This window comes from Juglans microcarpa x Juglans regia, chromosome 5D, assembly GCF_004785595.1.
Source record: "Juglans microcarpa x Juglans regia isolate MS1-56 chromosome 5D, Jm3101_v1.0, whole genome shotgun sequence".
Classification (NCBI taxonomy): Eukaryota; Viridiplantae; Streptophyta; class Magnoliopsida; order Fagales; family Juglandaceae; genus Juglans; species Juglans microcarpa x Juglans regia.
This window is the reverse complement of record NC_054602.1, coordinates 8,190,867-8,210,354: the sequence shown is the minus strand read 5'-3', so window position 1 is coordinate 8,210,354 and position 19,488 is coordinate 8,190,867. Positions and strand designations below refer to the sequence as shown.

Here is a 19,488-nt window from a genome sequence, read left to right as displayed (position 1 = left end):
ATAATATATTATATATTTTTTTTATTTTATTATATTTTTAATATAATATATAAAAAATTATATTTTTTATTATTGCATTTGTATTATTAATATCAAATGTATGTAGTGGATGCTAATTGCAAAATATATATAAAAAAATTGATTTTAGCAAAAAATTAATACTAATAAAATAATAATATTTTATTATTATTTTGTCTCAAATATGTATAAGCCAATATAAAAATTTTACTTAAATGGCAAAATGAATATACAAAAAAGATAATTTTGTATATGTATATGTATATACATGCACCAATACTAATGCTCTAGCGGGGACAATGCATTGGGGGGACTCGCAATGTATAATACTATACATGAAGTCAGCCATAGGCATCGATGAACTTCGTGCCTCTAGCTTGCATAATGACGATCGAGTACTGCATGATAAATTGTAGTACCCCTGCCCTTCAGCCTACTCATGAAATATAGCTAGGAGCAACCACAGACTAGTTATTTAAAAAAAAAAAAAACCATAGACTAGTTAATTAGTACCATATTAGCTTTCGTTTTTGGTACTTTATTATTTATATATGGTCTTTAGCTAGCCAGCTAACTTAGGCGAACGTGTAAAATGAGGTACTTAAAAGGTTGAAGGAAGCATTAATTAATTTTAAATTGCAATTAATATGGGCCGATAGAGTACTAATTCGCAAAATAATTCATGTTGCGGTCTCGTTGGTGTGAGAAACCCTTGGTGTACATGTTTAAGTTCGACAGATGATTAATATAACTTTTGCCTAGTTTATCGTATTTGATTTAAACAATAATACCACTCTCTTTTCTTATTTGAGAATTAAAACTTTGATTACAAAAAAATTTTATAAAAATAAATTTATAAATTGACGTGATTGAATTATATAGTATGTTAGATTATAAATACATTTTTATTGTAAATGTAAAGTGGATTTGAAGTGGTACTTAAAGTAAATCGACTTTGCCCTTAAATTCAGATCTCATATATCAATACTAGGATAGGCTAGCTCTCGTAAAAGAGAAAACTACAAATACAACAAAGAAAATCCTAAATTTGTTACCGACCGACCTTCAATGGTCGAACTAACACCTATTCTAAGACAACCACTCATCAAAGAAAACCTAATATAGATATATATATATATATATATATATATATATATATATCAGAATCCTCATATATAGGAAGTTAATTAGAAAAGCTGACTGCAGCTAGGAGACTACTTAATTATAAAAAGAGTCTGATTTTACAATATTCCTCTTTATTATATAGGTGAAGTCAATACCCGAACCTATAACCCTCGCAGGGCGGGCGATTGACATGATCAACCAGGCAAGGATATTATTATAAGGTGCGTTCTTGACTTCTTTCCTTCGTTATTTTTCTGATCCGAATTTTGGAGTACTACGCATCACGTACCAGCTTCCCTGACTTGGCTCCCTTCTTTTCTTCCGTTCTTTTGTTCTGCTGCAATTAATATCATAAAGGGCAAAAGGAAGTTAGGTCCTTATATGATCAAATAAAACTAAAACCGAGTTTGAAGATTCGATCTCTCACCATATTAATTAAGTGATCATGTCAATCATGAATTCTCACACATGACTGCAGCCTTGATCCTTTCTACCGTGCACTTTATTAGACTGTTCACTGTAGCCACTGATCCGAGAGAGAGTTTTGCCGTTGGGACTGAATCTACTAAGATTTGAAACGCAACTGTCAACAGAGAGCCACCAGATCCAACCCCAAGAATGCCCCCACCGTTTACACCTGCAGGCCCATCGGGCAGTATGGCAAAACCTGATGGTAGAAGTGCGACGTAATCTGGATCCCCGCCGCTTAAGACCACGTTCATGGCAACTATATCAACTGGAGCATAAATTACGTATGATCCAGTTGAATCAGTGCAACTCTCTTGTAGTATCAGCATATTGCTTTGACTCGAATTCGCGCTCTGCAGTTCGTCGTGACAGAGAGACAATTTAGTTTTCTCAATGAGAATCGTCAATTTCGATTTTGATGAGATAGATTTTCAAATATATTGAGCACGGGCTAGCTAGATAGATGTTGCACGCACACAGGAACTTACATTTACTCGTAGTAAAGAGACACAGTTGCCTTGATCACGACCATTGGCTATGTGTGCCATTTCTTGAACAAGGCCACCGTTCGAAAGGATATCCCACTATATGAAAGATCAAAATCCTTTAGAAACAAAGTATATTTTGCTTACCAAACACTGAACAGCCAGTAGTTTTAACATAATAGAAGAAATCTATGCAAGAACTTAATGAAAAGCTTCGCACGCATGCATGTACCTGGGTTCGAGAGTTCTCACACCGAAGGAAGTCAAAAACGCTCTTTGTTGGAACTGGAATCCAGAAGGAAGTTGCAGCGCTCAGCACAATACCAGGAGGCCTGCCGGGATCATCCATGCTCTTTCTGGTCATAACCCTTACTTCATCAGAACCTGTTGCTGATAATGTTGTCCATGCGTGCGCAGTAGAAGCACCCACACCAGTACAAAAGCTCATCACCATTCTTTCTGCCAACTTCAGCATACTCTTTCTCCCTTCTGTGCTTGTTATTACTGTGCATTACAATTGAATTAGAAAGAGCAGGGCAGACAAATCTGGTGAATGAAGTTTCTATGATCCTAAGAATATGAGTTTACCAAAAGGGAAAAACAACTGAAATAGTTTACCACATAAATCTCCTGCTGGAATGTTATTGGCCATTGAACTAGCAAGACGTTCACATTGTCGATCTAAGGTCGCGACCCAACGTTTTGCTCCAAAAGCAATACCTGAATTGACCAATGGTCTGTATATACTGTGAACAGCTCTGTCATCTACTTCTACATGTTCGATCCATATAACCTACAGAATTATGAAAGTATGACAAATTAGACGACTAAATTATCTAATATTATAAACAAGGTGGATCTAAGAGCTTTCATTACTTTTGAGTAACCATTTGGCAATTCTTGGATCAAACAACCAGATGGCCTTCGTCGACTCCTTGAAATCAAACTAGGGCGCAAATTATCCAAGGAAACATCAACAACTGCCCAAGTCCCATCGGCATGCTGTTTACAGTACCTTACAAAGTAATTTTCACGAGTTGGAACAAGCGGTGAAGGGACTTGGAATTCAGCTTTTATCTGTAGGAGAACAAAAGTTAGGCGCAGCTCTTGCATTTTCTTGCTAAAAAATCTCTGTTCTTGCCTAGGAAAGCACATTATATTCGTTTCCAAAATAAGTTTGAAGATTAAAAGGACTCTTTAAATACCACTTGCAAGGCTCCATTATAGTTCCCTGCCACTCCAGTTGAGAGGACATCTAAAGTCATTGCTCTCGAAACAATACCACAAAACACAGTTGACCATCGTTTCTGTTCAAAACCATATTAGTGTAAGAAACGTTTCAAATTAATTCATAATAAGCAGATAATCATATTAATCTATGCATGGGAGAAGTGCCTACCACATCCATGAGAATCTCAACAAGGTTGATATGATTCATAATAACTACGGCAGATTCCCTCGATGCTTCTGATTTTAATCCTAATGGTTTGGGGCCTATTCCCCTGGGGAAAGTCCGCAAATATTCTTCTTCATTCAATATCTCAGTAGAGTTGGCACACGAAACCCACAATGGCTCTCCACCCCGAGCCATCCTTACGAGTTCTTCCATTGCTGCCACGGCGAGCTCAACAATCATTGGCTTATCTGCCTCAGTCGGCCCTGAAACTGACCTGAGGAGATCATTCCCTCCATACATCTCCCCTACAAATCCTGTCTGTGCTTTAAACTTCCCGACCCCAAGATCAAGGCCGGAGCGGGAAGGCACGTGGGGTGAAAGGTGAGAATACGAACTCAAAGGCTTGCCAACATATTTGGCCGCAATCCCAGATATCCTATCAATCTGTGATCAACCCGAAAACAAAAAAATTCATAAGACTATTACTTAATAAACTGCAAATACAACACAATATTTGCTAAAGCTAGGCATAATTAATTCACCTCTTCTCTTAAACGAGCATTCTCGATCCTCAAATGCTGCTCGTCGAACGACATCTCACCAAGAGTTGCTGGACCTCCACAGTTGGGGCATGACGTATTCCCCAGGGATTCCTTGAACCTATTGTTCTCAGCACGAAGTTTATCGTTCTCTGCCTTTAAAATTGCATTCTCATGGCGTTCATGTTGGGCCTACGATGGAAGAAGTTTAGTCATTCGTGTGTGATCATTAGCATTAGGCCGTGCATCAATGTTTGAAGTAGTTACGTTTTTGGGAAACGCATAAAAGTTCTGAAATGCATACTCTTATATGTGAATGCGTTACGTACTTTCATTTGCGTGCGCTTATTTTGGAACCAAAATTTGACTTGTAGAGGCTCTAACCCTAGCTGACGGCTCAGTTCTTTCCTTTGCTTGTCATCTGGATGAGGGCAATCCTTGAAAAAGCTGGAAACAAAGTTCAAATCACTCAAAAAATTATATCGCACAGTTATAATGGACATCTCTAGCTCTTTCCTCTATTAATAGTGGGAATGCCTACTTTTCCATTTCCTGGATTTGACCCTGGGTATGGCGGTGGTAGCACTTTCTTTTGGAGCTTTGGTTGGGATCTTGGTCTTCTCCGGAGGGAGCTGCTTCCATGATTTCAGTGCCTGATCCAGTCTCGAAATCGTCCTGATCTCTAATCTTTACCAATTCACTTTCGGAAGACTTGGGTGTCATTATGTCCAGCATAAGATGGTGAGTATCGAACATGTTTGGTTGAAACATTTCCATAAATATCTACGAATATTGGAACTCTGTGCTTTTTACTCTGAAAGGAAAATAGAAGCTAATTAATTAATGACTTGGAAGACGAAGATGATCAAGTTAACGCAATATTTGAGACCTGAATGAAATATGAATAACACGAAAAATCAAATTTCTAGAACAGTGGAATATATATATATATATATATATATATACATATATACACGTATAGTAAACTACCCACCCCATAATTCCAAGAAAAAAAAAGGAACAAATTAGGGGAGAGAGAGAGAGAGAGAGCCGCGTTAAAACCTGTAACTAATAAATAGTAAATAAATATTGTATGGCAAGTAATCTGTATCCCCGCTCATCATGTCGAAGGTGATATACGTGTACTGAGTAAGGATGTAAAACTTGCAAGCCATATATGCAATTTCTCTTTGCCATTTACTCATTTGATCTATCGACATAAATGTTTCTCTTTGGGCTATTTTTAATAACTCTGCTTAGACATCGATAATAATCTAATTGATCCTAATTATTAGTATATGTTGAGGAGGGAAAAATAAAACAAATAAAAGCCCACTCATTCAAAAGTGAGAAATAGAAAATGAAATAGTGAAACAATCCTAAACCATATGATACACCCACACACCTTTTATCTTCTCTTTTTCAGCATAAATATTAATAAGAGGTGAGAAATGATTATCCTCAAAAAAGTAATGAAACAGCTAATCACCTGTTGCCGCTCCGCCACAAAGATGACTGCATTAAGATGATCAGCAGCTTTTATGCTCCCTTCAACTCATTCACCGGAAGCATTTTCCCGGCTACCATGTTTCCCTCTTCCAGTACAAAACCTAGGAACCACTGTATACGATGTGTAGGGAGGACGGGGTTGGTTTGGTTTCAATTGAGTTTGAGCAAGTGGGGGAATCCTTTAAATAGATTCTCTGTCACTATCTGAGGAAAGCTAAAAGGAATAGTACATGTAGCAGAGGGGCGGAGATTACCGATTTGGGCCTCCAAAAGTCTTCAACCTTTGTGCTCTTTTACGTGCCAAAAGACTAGATTTTGAAACAAACGTGGCAGGAAAGAGTTGACACTCTTGAGAAGGCCTTAGACATCTACACTTCAAAACTAAGATTATATATAACGCATGCTAAGATCTCGGTGAACACAAGCACGGACTGCTCGATCACTCTCTCCCAATCATGTCCGTTTTATGCTAAAGTAACGGACAATGGTTTGAGATACAAGTCACGACAGATATATGTGATATGTTTTAGCTTGAAGCACAAAAACCCTTTGGAAGTTGCTAAGAAAGAACCGTGAGAGAAGGACGGTTAGATCTCTTTTTGACTTTTGGGTCACCGTACGCTTAGTTTTGAAGGCCGAAAGGTTACTGGTTTTTTAGTTTTTCTTGGGCATGATGATCTATACTAGTACTGTTTAAAAAGGGTTCAAGAAAAACCCGGTGATGAAGATGATCAGAGAGCAAAGAAGACGCAAAGAGAAAGAGAAACGGTCGAGGAAAAACAGAATATAAAATCGAGAGATCAGGGCGCGCCGGGCCTTGAGGGGTTGAGAAGAAGAAGAAATGGAAACGAGTGGAGGGTATGTATCAGCGTGGAGTGAATGCACGGCGTATTCAGAGGATGAAATAGCATTTATGGAGGGGAGGGTGCATGGTGTAATTGCGAGAGAGAGTGAGAGAGAATGTCAGAGCGAGGGTGATCTCTCTTCTCTAGGTACTCTTCTCGTATACGGTGAGCCTAGTTTTTGATAGCATGAATGAACAACACATCACGGTGCGCATTATTGAGAATCTGCAGCCGGTATTTTTGACATTTGTTTATGCTAAATGTAACTATATATCAAGAGAGACGTCGTTTATGGAGTCAATTAGAAGCTTTCAATTGTTTAGAGATGTGGTTTGTTATGGGTAATTTTAATATAATTAGGCATGATGGTGAAAGATCATGTGGTGATCGTCCTCGTTTGGCAGCTGCTATGGAAGACTTTAATGCTTGTATGGATCATTGTGGTCTCCTGGAGATAAGTTACACTGGAAATTTCTTGTCTTTTGTGTAATGGGAATCAAAGCCTCACTCGTAGTTAGGCGCAGCTTGATCGTGTTCTTTTAAATTGTGGGGGCATGGATATGTTTTCAGAGGCTTCTTTTCAATACCTTCCCCATACTTCTTTAGATTATGCTCCGATGGTCATTAATTTGGAAAGGAGGGTAGCGCCGTATGGTTATCTGTCCTTTAAATTCCAACAAATGTGGACTTCGAATGAATGTTTTATGGAACTTGTTTCATCAATTTAGTTGGAGGAGTCCAATGGTTTAGGTCTTGTCAGATTGGCTGGCAAGCTTAAAAGATGGAAAATTGCTTTGAAAGTGTGGAATAAACAAGTTTTTGGGAGGACACAAGTGCATATTGCAGAGTTGGAAGCTCGTATTCAGGGGCTAGAGTCCGATTTGCAAGCTGGCTATTCAGCTGAATTGGAGTCGGATTTGTTGGTTTCTCAATTGGAATTATTGGTTTGGATGGAGAGGGAAGAGACTCGCCTGGCTCAGCAAATGAAAAAGACTTGGTTGCAAAAGGGTGAGGCGAATATTGGATTTTTCCATGCTACGAGTAAGAAGAATAGGTTCCTTATCAATAAGATGTGGCTTCGGGATGGGATCATGCTTACTTCACCTGAACAGATTCATGCAAGTGTGGTAGAATATTTTCATAAATTTTTGGAGGCTCGACCATGTATAGCGCTTCCGGATCTTGGTGGTCTGTTTGATCACATTATTTCTGAAGAGGATAATATTGCTTTGTGTAAAGTTCCGCTACTTCAATAGGTGCATGATGCTCTTTGGTCCATTCCTATGGATAGTTGTCCAAGACTGAATGGTTTTAACTCGGGTTTCTTTAGATCCTGCTGGCACATTGTTAGTAGTGATGTGCTTGATGCTATGGCTGAATTTTTTAGAGGGGTGTTTTGCCTCGGTTTTACACTGCGTCCTATTTGGTTCTTATTCCTAAGGTTGAAAATCCGAGAAGTTTTGATAAATTCCGTCCCTTTAGTCTCTACTCGGTGATTTATAAGGTTTGCTTCAAAATTGTAGTAAATCGTCTCTCTCATTTGCTTGCCAGGTTTATTTCTCCAGAACAGGGTGCCTTCATCCCAGGGCACAGTATTTAAGAGAATATTAGTTTGACTCAAGAGTTGGTCCATGGCCTAAATAAACCTACCCAGGGGGGAAATGTTGTGCTTAAAATTGATATGGCTAAGGCTTATGATAGTATTGACTGGGGTTTCCTTCTTCATGTTCTGGCTTCTTTTGGATTCTCAGCTTCACTTTGTGGCTTAATAGGTCAGTGCATCTCTACTCCATGGTTTTCTATTGTTTTAAATGGCATCCCTAAAGGTTTTTTTAAGAGTGGTAGAGGATTGAGACAATAGAATCCCCTCTCCCCATACTTATTTATTACTGTGGAAGAAGTCCTCTCCCGGATGATCAAACACCAGGTTGCTTTGACTTGGAGATGCGAATGAAACAAGAAGAAGAGCAACAAGCGAAGTTTAGGAGAGAAATGCAACTCCAAATGCAAATACTTACACAACAATTCAAATCTCCAAGCAACTAATTTAATTTATAGATCAGATTTTTAACTGTATTTTGTATTATGAAAACTACTGTTTTATTTAGTTGGTTTACACTTATGAGACTACTTTTATGTTTGTTGAACATGGTACTAATGTATTTTTATATGTTATTTATGTGTATTTTGCTTTCTTTTAATTGGTTGAAATAAATATTATACTGTTTGAAAAGACATTAAACGGTTTAAAAAGTGTTAACCATTCAAACGGTTTAAAAAGACATTAAACGTAATGCGTAAATGGCGTTCAAACAACCATCCGACAAATTGAACATTACATAACCGTTCGAATAATACAATAAACGTTCGAATGAATTTGAATAGTAAAATGTTAGAACGTCAAACAGTAAATTTGAACTATCAACTACATAGGTTCGAACATGAATATCTTTAGTTCGAACATTCAACTATATATGTTCAAACATTATAGAAAGTTCGAACATAAATTGTGACGTTCAAACAGACTTCGTTCAAACTGAATTTATTCAATCAAACAAATAATCCAATATGTTCGAATAGTTTTAGATGTTCGAATGGGTAAATTTGACCGTTCGACCGTATTTTTAGGATGAAATAAAATCGTTCCAAAAAAAATTTCCATTTGAACGCTATCAAACGGTTTTCTCCAATTTTGTCCAAAAAACCTCCCGAGACAGTGATATTGGGACGAATCTAGGACACTTTTTTTCCATCTCAAAAACTACCCTGGGATTAAACAGTAGTTTTTTAGGATGAAAATCTTCATCCCAAAAAATTCATTTTGTTGTAGTAAAGTAGACTCCAGTACGACATTTTATTAATATTGCCTGTTTATCTCTCTAATATGATCACTCAAGACATTCAAATTCAAAATCTTTTCTACCATGGAGAATCATGAATTGTCGGTGCAATATAACGAGTATGGACCATTCCTTTGGTAAATAATTATGATGATCCACACATTTACCAAAAAAAATTGGAAAATGATATAAGAACATGAACTATAGTAAAATTATTATTTTATCTACTTTGAACTGCTGCAAGTACATAAATTTTGAATTAAAGTAGAAAAAATAATATTTTAATGTATATATAGTGTAGTAGCTGAATTGTAATATATATAGTTGATAGTGTATCATTGTCCAAAACATGCAATTACGATAGTCCATGATTCGATGAAGTACTTGGCGTTAGTTAGGTTGAATATTTTGATACTAAACTAAACTAAAAAAAAATAAATTAATTTCGTGGAATTAATTGGTATACGTACTATACAATACATAGATCGACACCAAGTGAGGGAAGACGGAACACATGATATAATTGGTATATATACGTAGAGAAACTAGCTAGTCGTCGCTTCAGTACGTACCAGCTAGAAAAAGAATCATGCATGGCAGCTATCGTGTCTTAATTAATTAAGACCTAACTAGGCCTCCTCAAACTTTTAACAGATCGATGAAATTAAGATAATAATGTTAAGTCATTGGTTATTATAACAATTATAGATATTAAAGGTAATTTCTCTCTCTCTCTCTCTCTCTCTCTCTCTCTCTCTCAAAAGCCTTTAAAGCTTCGAATCAATATCTGCCAACTGATCATGTTTGTTTCTTGTTAGCTAACTCCTACATATTAATTTATATATGAAATTAATAAGGCAGGTTATAATATTCCAACATGATAATATATATTGTGTATCAAATGCATGCAGCACTCCGGCCGATTATAAATTAATTAGGACGTGAGAAAAAGAGAGGATTGAAATGAGATCAATCATGATCGATATCCCATGCATATTGGCCGGAATTAAATCTCATGAATACCTTTAATTTAAAATTGATTGTTTGTGTTTGAGTGATATTTAAGAAGGAAATTAGATAAAAAATTTTAAGATGAGATGAAACCATCTCTATTGATCCCAAACAACCCCTATAGTCCATTTATCTTGGATCAACTTATCTCAAAAGTTCAAAATGATGAGAAAATATAGATTTTATTCATATTTTATTCTTAACACTTCCCTCACTTAGTACGCTCAACACATAAAATATTTAAATATTTAAATGAATGAAGTTTAGAGACAAGCTAATCTGAACTTAAGACTTCTACTTTGATACCATGTGAAATTACCACTTATCCTAAAAATGTCTCGTTTGGTTACACAGATGAGATGAGATAAAAGTTGAATAAAATATTGTTAAAATATCATTTTTTAATATAATTTTTGTTTTGAAATTTGAAAAAACTGAATTGTTTATTATATTTGTATGAGAGTTTGATAAAATTGTAATGATTATAATAAGATGGTTTGATCTGTGTAACTAAACCAGACCTTAAATTAATAGAAAGAAGTAGATTTTATTAATATTTATATTATGTACTTAATACCAAGTGACCCATTAGAACGAGGTCATGTAGAGCTAGCCTCTACGTACCCTTCAATACGTTCAGATTTTGACTCTAATGACATAAATATGAACAATATTAAGACAAGCACTTAGCTAGAGGAAAAGAAAAGAAAAAAAAAAAAAAAAAACAGACACTGATCAGAATTTAACCACAGCTAAAGTTGGACATTTCGTTTATGCCATGCATTTTTGTTAATTGGCAGCGCGCGTCATCCATAAGGGTAATATCCAAATGTATACTAATGAATCATGAATTCAATTTCCAGCATACTGAAGTAGGTACTCGATCACAGACCATGCATGCATTAATTGAGTTTAATATATATGACGAAAGTCTTGGATCACTATGTATTGAGGTTAATTTGGATGGCATTACATATCGCGCGATCGTTCCCCACAATTCATTTTTGTGGGATTGAGTTGTCGTCGATAGCTGATCCACGCCATTAATGATAGGAATATTGGAAGACGTCGATATCATATGAATTCATCTCTAGCTCGCATCACTATCTTCCATGACCCCAATTTTCATGAATGCATCATCCTCTGATCTGGGAGTTGTGACAATAGCATGCTATATAGCTACTTCAACATCATGTGGTCCTATTATTAAGGCACAAAAAAATTGGCAATTTATCAAACACCTGGTGGCACTACAAAAAATTTGACGGCCTTTTGGAACCAATTAATCCAATTTAAATTGAATTTCGTCTTAAAAAGTCACTTGTAGGCCGGATAGAATTGATGTTTCGTCCCATAAAGTTCCAACAGTCTGAAAATCGTTCGAACGGACTGATTTGAGACGAAAATATGTGGTCCACGAATAGGTATACCATTCAAACTGATTGTCTACCATTGGAATGAATATATTTTTCTATTCGAATGTATAATAATAGATCGAATCGACATTTTAGCGAGAAAATTGTATATATTTTGGATGCAAAGTAATAAAATTTGATTGAAATCATCGTGTCGTTCGAACGAAATTCATTTTGTTACTTTAAATAATGATATATGAAATTTTGAACAAAATCCGGTAGTTCAAACGAAGAGATGCCGTTCAATTTCACTTTCATTAAAAGAAAAATATTTAAGTAATAAAATTTGATCGAATTAATTATAATAATGTAAGAGTGATGTTATTCATTATTTTTTTATTATTTTATGATGTGTCATTATATGAGTAGAAACTATTTATTATATTTTATTTATAAATTTATTATTTAATAATACATTATAAAATTACGAGACGATAATAAAAAAATAAATGAGAATAGATTTTTCACGCTGTAAATGCGCAAAAACACATCCAGGAGAATACGTATAGGAAGTGGCCAAAAAAGAGTACGGGCGCCGATAACGATTGCTTCTGTGAAGTATCTTTCTGCCATAATGCCGCCGGTACGTAATTATACGGCGGTTCTAAAGTGTGTAAGAAAATAAAGGCGATGGAGACTGGAGTGCTCAAATCCCAACACATAAGAAAATAAAAGATGAAAATTAAAAATTTAATAAAATATAATTAGAATAATTTTTAATATTATTTTTATTTAAAAATTAAAAAATTAAATTATTTATTATATTTTATTTAAAAATTAAAAATAATTATATAAAATATAATCAGAGATGAGATAAACATAAATTTGACTTTATGAGCGATTGCATTAACTCACTTGACCATTCACTTTTGCAAACTAAACTGCATCCAGAGATATACCTTTTATGAGAGAGAGAAAAGAAAAAAAAAAACTCCAGAAGTTGCAAAAATTCTAAATTCAAACTTTAGGCTTCGTTTGGTTACCAAACTCACCTCAATTCATCTCAACTCATCATTACAACTTTTTTAAATCTCAATATAAAATATAATAAACAATTCAACTTTTTCAAATTTTAAAATAATAATAATATTAAAAAATAATATTTTAATAATATTTTATCATCACAACTCAACTCACTTCAACATCCACAAAGAAAGTTAAAAGTTAGAAGAAATACAAGACAATTAAAAACTTATATTATTTTTCACAATAGATCATTCAAAGAATTAAAACAAACAATAGAAGAAGATAAAAGTATTACTTTTAAATTTCATGCCTTCGAGAAGCTCTTAAATCATAATAATAATAGTAATAATAAAATTCGTTGATTTGGTACATTTTACATGATACATAAAATCAATCATATAAATTAAAAGTCAAGGATTCAAACTTATAGAAATAACCATTTAATTTTTTTTAAAAAAATAGACACGTACGTAATTATATTGTCGGTGCATGAATTCACTATAAAAAAATAATAATATATGTGACGAGTTATTTAAGATAAAAATAATTATTTATCAAGAGAATAAATTTATTTTAATAAAAATAATTATTTTAATAGAAAATAATTGACGATAACTAAAGAGACCAAGTTGCTAATATTATAAAGGGACGAAGATCGAATTAGAATATCTCATTGGTTTGGTCAAATTCAATTTTAAAATTTAGTTAATATTACACTTTTTTACATTTATCTATTCTATTTAAATTTAATCCACACGTTGAATTATCCATTCACTCTCAATATAATAATAAAATATTATTAATTAATAATTTTTTTATTTAATTTATTTTTATCACATTTTGTAGTTCTACCAATTAAATGTTAATAATAATTATTATTATATTCTAATTAGATTAATATTAAAAAATCATATTTTCAAAAGTCATTTAATACTAATAAAAAAAATATTTGATTAAACTCAACTAAAATTATATCTAAATTTTTTAATTACAAACTAAATAGTATTTTTACTTGGAGTGAGAAACTAGTATTTTAATGTTTGATCAACTAACAGTAATTTTCTATCTTTAGCCAATTATTATAGTTGAAATCTAAATTATTTTAGATAGAGAAATGATAGTTACAATTGTAAATGTGTAAACACCGTGTAATCACTTTGAAAAAAGTGAATAAATACGAAACCCACATGATGAAAAATTAATTTTTTTAATAGAAAACTCCACTCTTTTCAAAACGACTGCATGATACTTGAACACTTCACGATACGTATTATTATTCTTTTAAATATGTCTAATTTAATATAAAATCTTTTTAACATAGATTATCTAAATTTTGAAAATCATTAAGTGAACGAGGATGCTCAAAATCCGCACGCACCACCTCGTCATTTTGTTTTCTTGTCCAAATTGTTGGAAGGGATTGCTTTCGGGAATTACCAATAAATACCTGAACGTACGTACGTACGTACACGACAGGAGATGATATTTATTTTTGTCCAGATTGATTTGGATGGTTGAAATTATCGTATTAATTTTACCCATCACGTACGAATTAAATAATCTACCAATTAATGTTCTATCTCTAGAAATGCATTAACTACTGTAGGAGTTTTAACTTTTTCACCCAGCCAACATTACTTGTTCCAGCTCTGCCGTTGGCGATCAGTAGCATGGCAGAACATTTATTAATGAGAACAAGAAAATTGCATTTTTAAAAGTCATATAATATGTCGTTAGGCTAGAATTACAACTTTCACCAACCATCATACACTACCACCTAACGTCAATTTATATTTTCTTTAATGGTCTTGTCGTTAATTATAAAGAGAATAAAATATCACCACTCTGCTCATAAAATCATTAGGACGCCTCAGTACAAAATAATTAATAAACGAAATTAAAGAATTATATATATATTATGCATTTGTTGCGGGCGGGATGATCCGTTAAGATTAAAAAAACATTAATCTTACTATATTATTAATAGTATATGCATTTCACGACAATCTGTGTGATGCTTCGAGCTGGAGTCTCAAGTCATACTTCTAATTAGACCAAAGTGATTATTATATGTCATAAAAGAAATCGAAATATGATCAATACTTCTAATGTTGTAACGCTTCAAGGGAGAGATAAATCACGAGATGGGCTCATACTCTAAAACAATTATTCAAATATATAAATACTCAGTACTATTGAAATCAATATTAATTATATATAAAGAGTAAGAATATATATCTCCTAATCTCTCAAATAATATTGTAAAATCTTATTCACTATCTATACTCACTACTACTCAATATGAGATACTCCTAATCATAATTTGTCGGTGTGTCGATATATTTTTTAATTTATACTAAACTAAATGCGTTTAGTTTGGATAGCTTCGTTAATAATGTAGTCTTTATGAAGTAGCATTAATTCATTCACTGTTCACGCTTATGATTATAATAACTTCTCCATCTTGATTCTTATCCAGCTTTAATAATCTGAAAGCAAAATCGGTTTTGAAGTTTGAAAGAATCAAAATGGGCCAGCTTGGAAATAGAACTATAAGTGCTTCAAATAAATTTTCACCCTACTTTTGTCCTACACCGGCTCTTTTAATAAAGAGGATTTAAAGCAGCGTGTCATCAACTTTAGTTCATGATGCATATTATATATATGATATATATTGGCAGCAGGTATATATGTGTGTATATATGTATGTATGTATGTATGTAGTTCCAGATGATGATCAGATATTGCATCAAATAATATGAATATATATAGTTCACAAGACTGGCCTAGCTAGAACTGAATTTCACCTCAAGAAATGCATGCATAGAGTTATTTTGAGATGAATTCAGATGGTTTTAGATGAGCTAACTGAATAAAATATTGTTACAATATTATTTTTAATATTATTATTATTTTTGGATTTGAAAAAATTAAATTGTTTATTATATTTTGTATAAAAATTTAAAAAAATTGTAATGATGAGTTGAGATGAGTTTATATGAATTTCAAACTAATCGTAACTTAATTACCAGCATATATATATTAAATCTTAAGGATTAGTTGTAATACGTATGTACCCAGACGATCAAACTATTGACGAATGAATGAAAATGTACATGGATTAATTACACATGTCCGATCGATCCATGTAAAATATTAATGAAAATTTTATTTTATTGTCTGAACCTGATCGATTTGCAAACAGGGTTACAGAATCAAGCCTCTTGGCTTGAACAAAGATGGAGATGTCGCATGCGGTATAACGGACTGATGTATGTTTTTTTTCGTGTGCATCGGAGGTGAAAGCGATGGGGACGATTTTGGTGATTGATTATACATGGAACACGCGGGTTAAAGTTATTTGTTTGTCAACCTTGTTTTTTGGCAGATACATGGCGCCAGGATGGCTATTCGATTTCGATCGATCGGCTGCTTAATTTCGGCATGTAGTTGTTGCAATTATACGGTTAAATGCTGCATGGCCTGCCAATCGATTTGATGGATTTGGCCCATTAGGCCTTAATTCCAAATTGTTGAAGGATCGATTGCTAGAGATCAGATTGCTATAGTAAGCTCGGCCGAACCTGCCCCATCCCAATTAAGTTGGCCCATTGACTAACTATAGGAAATTTCGCTGCTCCAGAGGCATAGAAATGAAAAACACACACACACACAACAAAACGTAACACACATGTATAGCAACTCTAGAGCTTTAAAAGTCCATTCCTGTACTTTTCAGATGTAATTAAGGATAGGCATAGATGGAACTTCTTGTAGCTAGCAGTCATTTCTTGTTTTGTTTTTCCCATGCAGTGGCTCAAATGTGAAACATTTATGCAAGGATATCCGTGCTACTTCTGATTCTGAGAGGGATGACCTTTGTTTTGTTCAACCAGAAAAAACGATTAGGGGAGCATTATGAATTATTTAACTAAGATGATCTGGACTATGAAAAGGAAATACAAGATTGTTTAATTTCTACAAGTGACTAGCTTTTGGCGTCTAATTGATTAGCATCCTAAAGTATATAATATAAATAGCTAACAGTACATGACCTAATTGCTTGTCAATGATGATTTTCCAACAGCAACAAGGTGGTCATGAGTATAAGAAAAATGTCAACAACTAAATTTACAAAAACTCGGTCATTTCCGTTTTTTGTAGGATAATGTGTAGGAAGCGAGCATTCCTCACCATTGAAAAAGACCCTCGAAGGAAATCCGTCTCCTTTTACTATTTTTATACCAGGGGTTAGCTTCTTTGTAAAGGAAATGACAGATTGTTGCTTTCCAGGCACTCTAGGGTCTTTTCTTGGGTTTGATCCATTTGTCTCTCCTACCAAAAAATTCAAGCCCAGTAAACCTTGAAAGAAGATCGTGTTGTTCAGCTCCGGAACTAAAGTACCATTGAAAGAGTAGACATTTTCATAACCACGATAAGCTTTCTTCATTTGAATCGCAGCAAACCAGTCCTCAAAAGTCAGATCCCCCCAATTGAATAGAGTCATTCTGGCTGTCCACCCACTCATGTAGTCTGAGTTGACATGCCAATTTATGCTAACCCCACAATTGTCCCCACAGGGCAATGGCTTAGGGATTTGAAGATGCTTTATTTTAGCCCAAGCTATGGCCTTCTCTATCCTATTCTCAAAGGGAACAAGAAGAGCTTCTGGAGGGAGAAGCATTGCTGGGGCATCCGGATTGCATTTTTTATTTCCATCACAACCGCAGGCACATGAATTACAAGGTATAACAGACTCATTGTAATAGGCAGAGAAAGACACACAGCACCTAGTGTTTCTTTTGGTTGGTTTTGTGATGTTGCAGACTACTTGCCAACTCGCAATTGCTGTGCTCGTTGCCTGAAGCCCACTGGGGTCTGGAAATTCTGTTGGATCCACCCTCAGTGGCGCTCCACATTTATAGTCGGGACTAAGAACGCCAAAGATTTTCCATTTCTCTGGAGGATAAAGAGCAGTCCGATTCAAATCAGGCGGAAGTTTAAACACCTGCAATTGAAAAACAGACTTTGATTTGCTTACATCCATGATGGGTGGCAAAAGGCTACCATTTCTGCAGCAGTAGGGCAACTTGCCTACATCTGTATCGTTTGCTCTCTCACGAGGCAAGTCACCGATGATAGGCCTTTTTTGGCAATTCATGACTTTTGAAAAATCCATATCATTGTAATATTGTCCTGCCATCCCATAAATGCAATCTGCACAGTCCTTCTTACGTGTGTAGGCTCCTCTCATTGTGAATATAAATTCCCCTCTCATCCACTCCCAGGTCAAGTTCCAGCGATCAAGACGTCCTAAAGGGTTTTTGCTCTCCATGGTCACCTGAGCAAGATAATTATTTTGATAGGCTTGAAGAACATCGTAGGAGATGCTAAGATCTCCATTCTGGCGTGGTAAGAACTTGGTTTTCAGAGCTTTAGCCTTAATTTTCGGATTCCGAGTGCAACAAACATGCATCGATGCCTCTGTAGAAAAGAAGCAGCCTCAACAACATAGATAATTGCTATGTGGAAAGGATGTGGATGAAAGATGCATGAAAAAGAATTAGATTCATAAAAGAAACAAGAACAACGAAATACTAACTGCGCCGAGTCGGTGCTGGGCATTTGTATCCATCATTGACAAGACGTATTGTGCTAGGCATTGGAATCCCAGGCGGCTTCACCCCAAACTGAGTGCCACTTATCATAATCTGCACCTGAATTTGGCTAAGATCTCCTGCCGTGTCGATCGAGGTCTTCAAATCCGCCTGAGGAGACCCTGAAAATTGGGTCCCGTTCCCGACCGGAGCCGGGAAGTCATCAGCCTCCATCAAAACCGCACCACTAGCACTGACTAGAATCTCATCGTGTTGGAATCCGATGAACATCTTCCATGCTTTGAGCTCGACTGTGCCCGTGTTCAATATGGTTGCAGTGGCATTGAAGGCCCAGGACTGTGCCGTTGCATTCTTCACATGGGGGTATTCTTTCTTCCGAGAAATGAATTCATAGGACAAGAAAATCCCATTGCAGCTTTCTACTTCCGGCGGCGGTGCTGCGGGTGTCTCGTCGTCAAAACCTTGGGACTTACTCAAAGGAACTTTGGAACAAAACAAGAAAAACACGAATGTCAGCACTCCAAATGCGCTATTCATGTTTTTCTTTCCGAAAACGTTAGGATCAAAATGTTTTGAGGATAACACATGGAGAAAACGCAGTACCGTAATCGATGGAAAACAGCTCCAGATTGATGGCAAACATAGATGGTAGACTGGTGGGACTGATTCAGGAAATGGGTGTAAAAGAAAACTCAAAAAGTTGACACTTGGTGGGATGGGTACTGAACAAAAATTAGTGGAGAATAAGTCAGCTGCAACCTCCTCCTCTAAGTCTGCGATGTATTTGGCGGGGCAACGGTTAACGGTCATCTGAATTTTTTGTAGCTCTGGTTTAATTTAGAATGACAATACCAACCTTATCAGTTTCTCTTAATAACAAAACCCATACGGCGGTCCATTGGCCCATTTTTTAAAAACACCGATCCATCTCGATTGGGTTATTTCGGCACTCTACATCTTCAAGACAAGCGGGCCCAAAAAAGGGGTTGAAATTACTTTATTATTTATAAACGAATAATGCTAGATATAATAAATGTACATGTAAAAATAACTTTTTTTTATGAACGCCATTAAGTTTCCAGGCAGGTTTATTTTTATTTTTTTTTCCTAGTAGTATGTAATGTTTTTGTGTGGAGATTAGCACGGATCTGGATAACAAGAGTTTTTATTTTTATTTTTTATATATCAATAATTTTGAGATGGGGCTTGAACTTCTCATCTGCGAATTAAGAATATGCATAAATGTGAACTTG

General features: G+C 35.0%; 2 protein-coding genes across 3 annotated transcripts; both read right to left on the bottom strand.

Annotated features, from left to right (window-relative positions):
* Positions 1-984: 984 nt before the first annotated feature.
* On the bottom strand, positions 985-6,347 carry LOC121264158 (homeobox-leucine zipper protein MERISTEM L1-like). 2 transcript variants are annotated; one of them, XM_041167231.1, is made up of 12 exons: positions 5,521-6,347; positions 4,573-4,845; positions 4,361-4,478; positions 4,035-4,223; positions 3,496-3,936; positions 3,302-3,403; positions 2,973-3,173; positions 2,715-2,889; positions 2,329-2,600; positions 2,100-2,195; positions 1,571-1,964; positions 985-1,480 (listed from the first exon to the last, which is right to left on the bottom strand). In XM_041167231.1, exons 2-11 carry the CDS (start codon positions 4,806-4,808, stop codon positions 1,596-1,598), a joined length of 2,199 nt encoding a protein of 732 aa, XP_041023165.1. In that variant the 5' UTR covers positions 4,809-4,845; positions 5,521-6,347; the 3' UTR covers positions 985-1,480; positions 1,571-1,595. The 2 variants fall into 2 exon arrangements, with proteins under 2 accessions (XP_041023165.1, XP_041023166.1); XM_041167232.1 differs by having other exon boundaries at positions 985-1,477.
* A 10,148-nt stretch (positions 6,348-16,495) lies between these two features.
* LOC121264411 (COBRA-like protein 10) lies at positions 16,496-19,306 on the bottom strand. Its single transcript, XM_041167570.1, has 2 exons — positions 18,220-19,306; positions 16,496-18,101 (listed from the first exon to the last, which is right to left on the bottom strand). The coding sequence occupies exons 1-2, from the start codon at positions 19,043-19,045 to the stop codon at positions 16,684-16,686; spliced, it is 2,244 nt and encodes a 747-aa protein (XP_041023504.1). The 5' UTR covers positions 19,046-19,306; the 3' UTR covers positions 16,496-16,683.
* Positions 19,307-19,488: the final 182 nt, after the last annotated feature.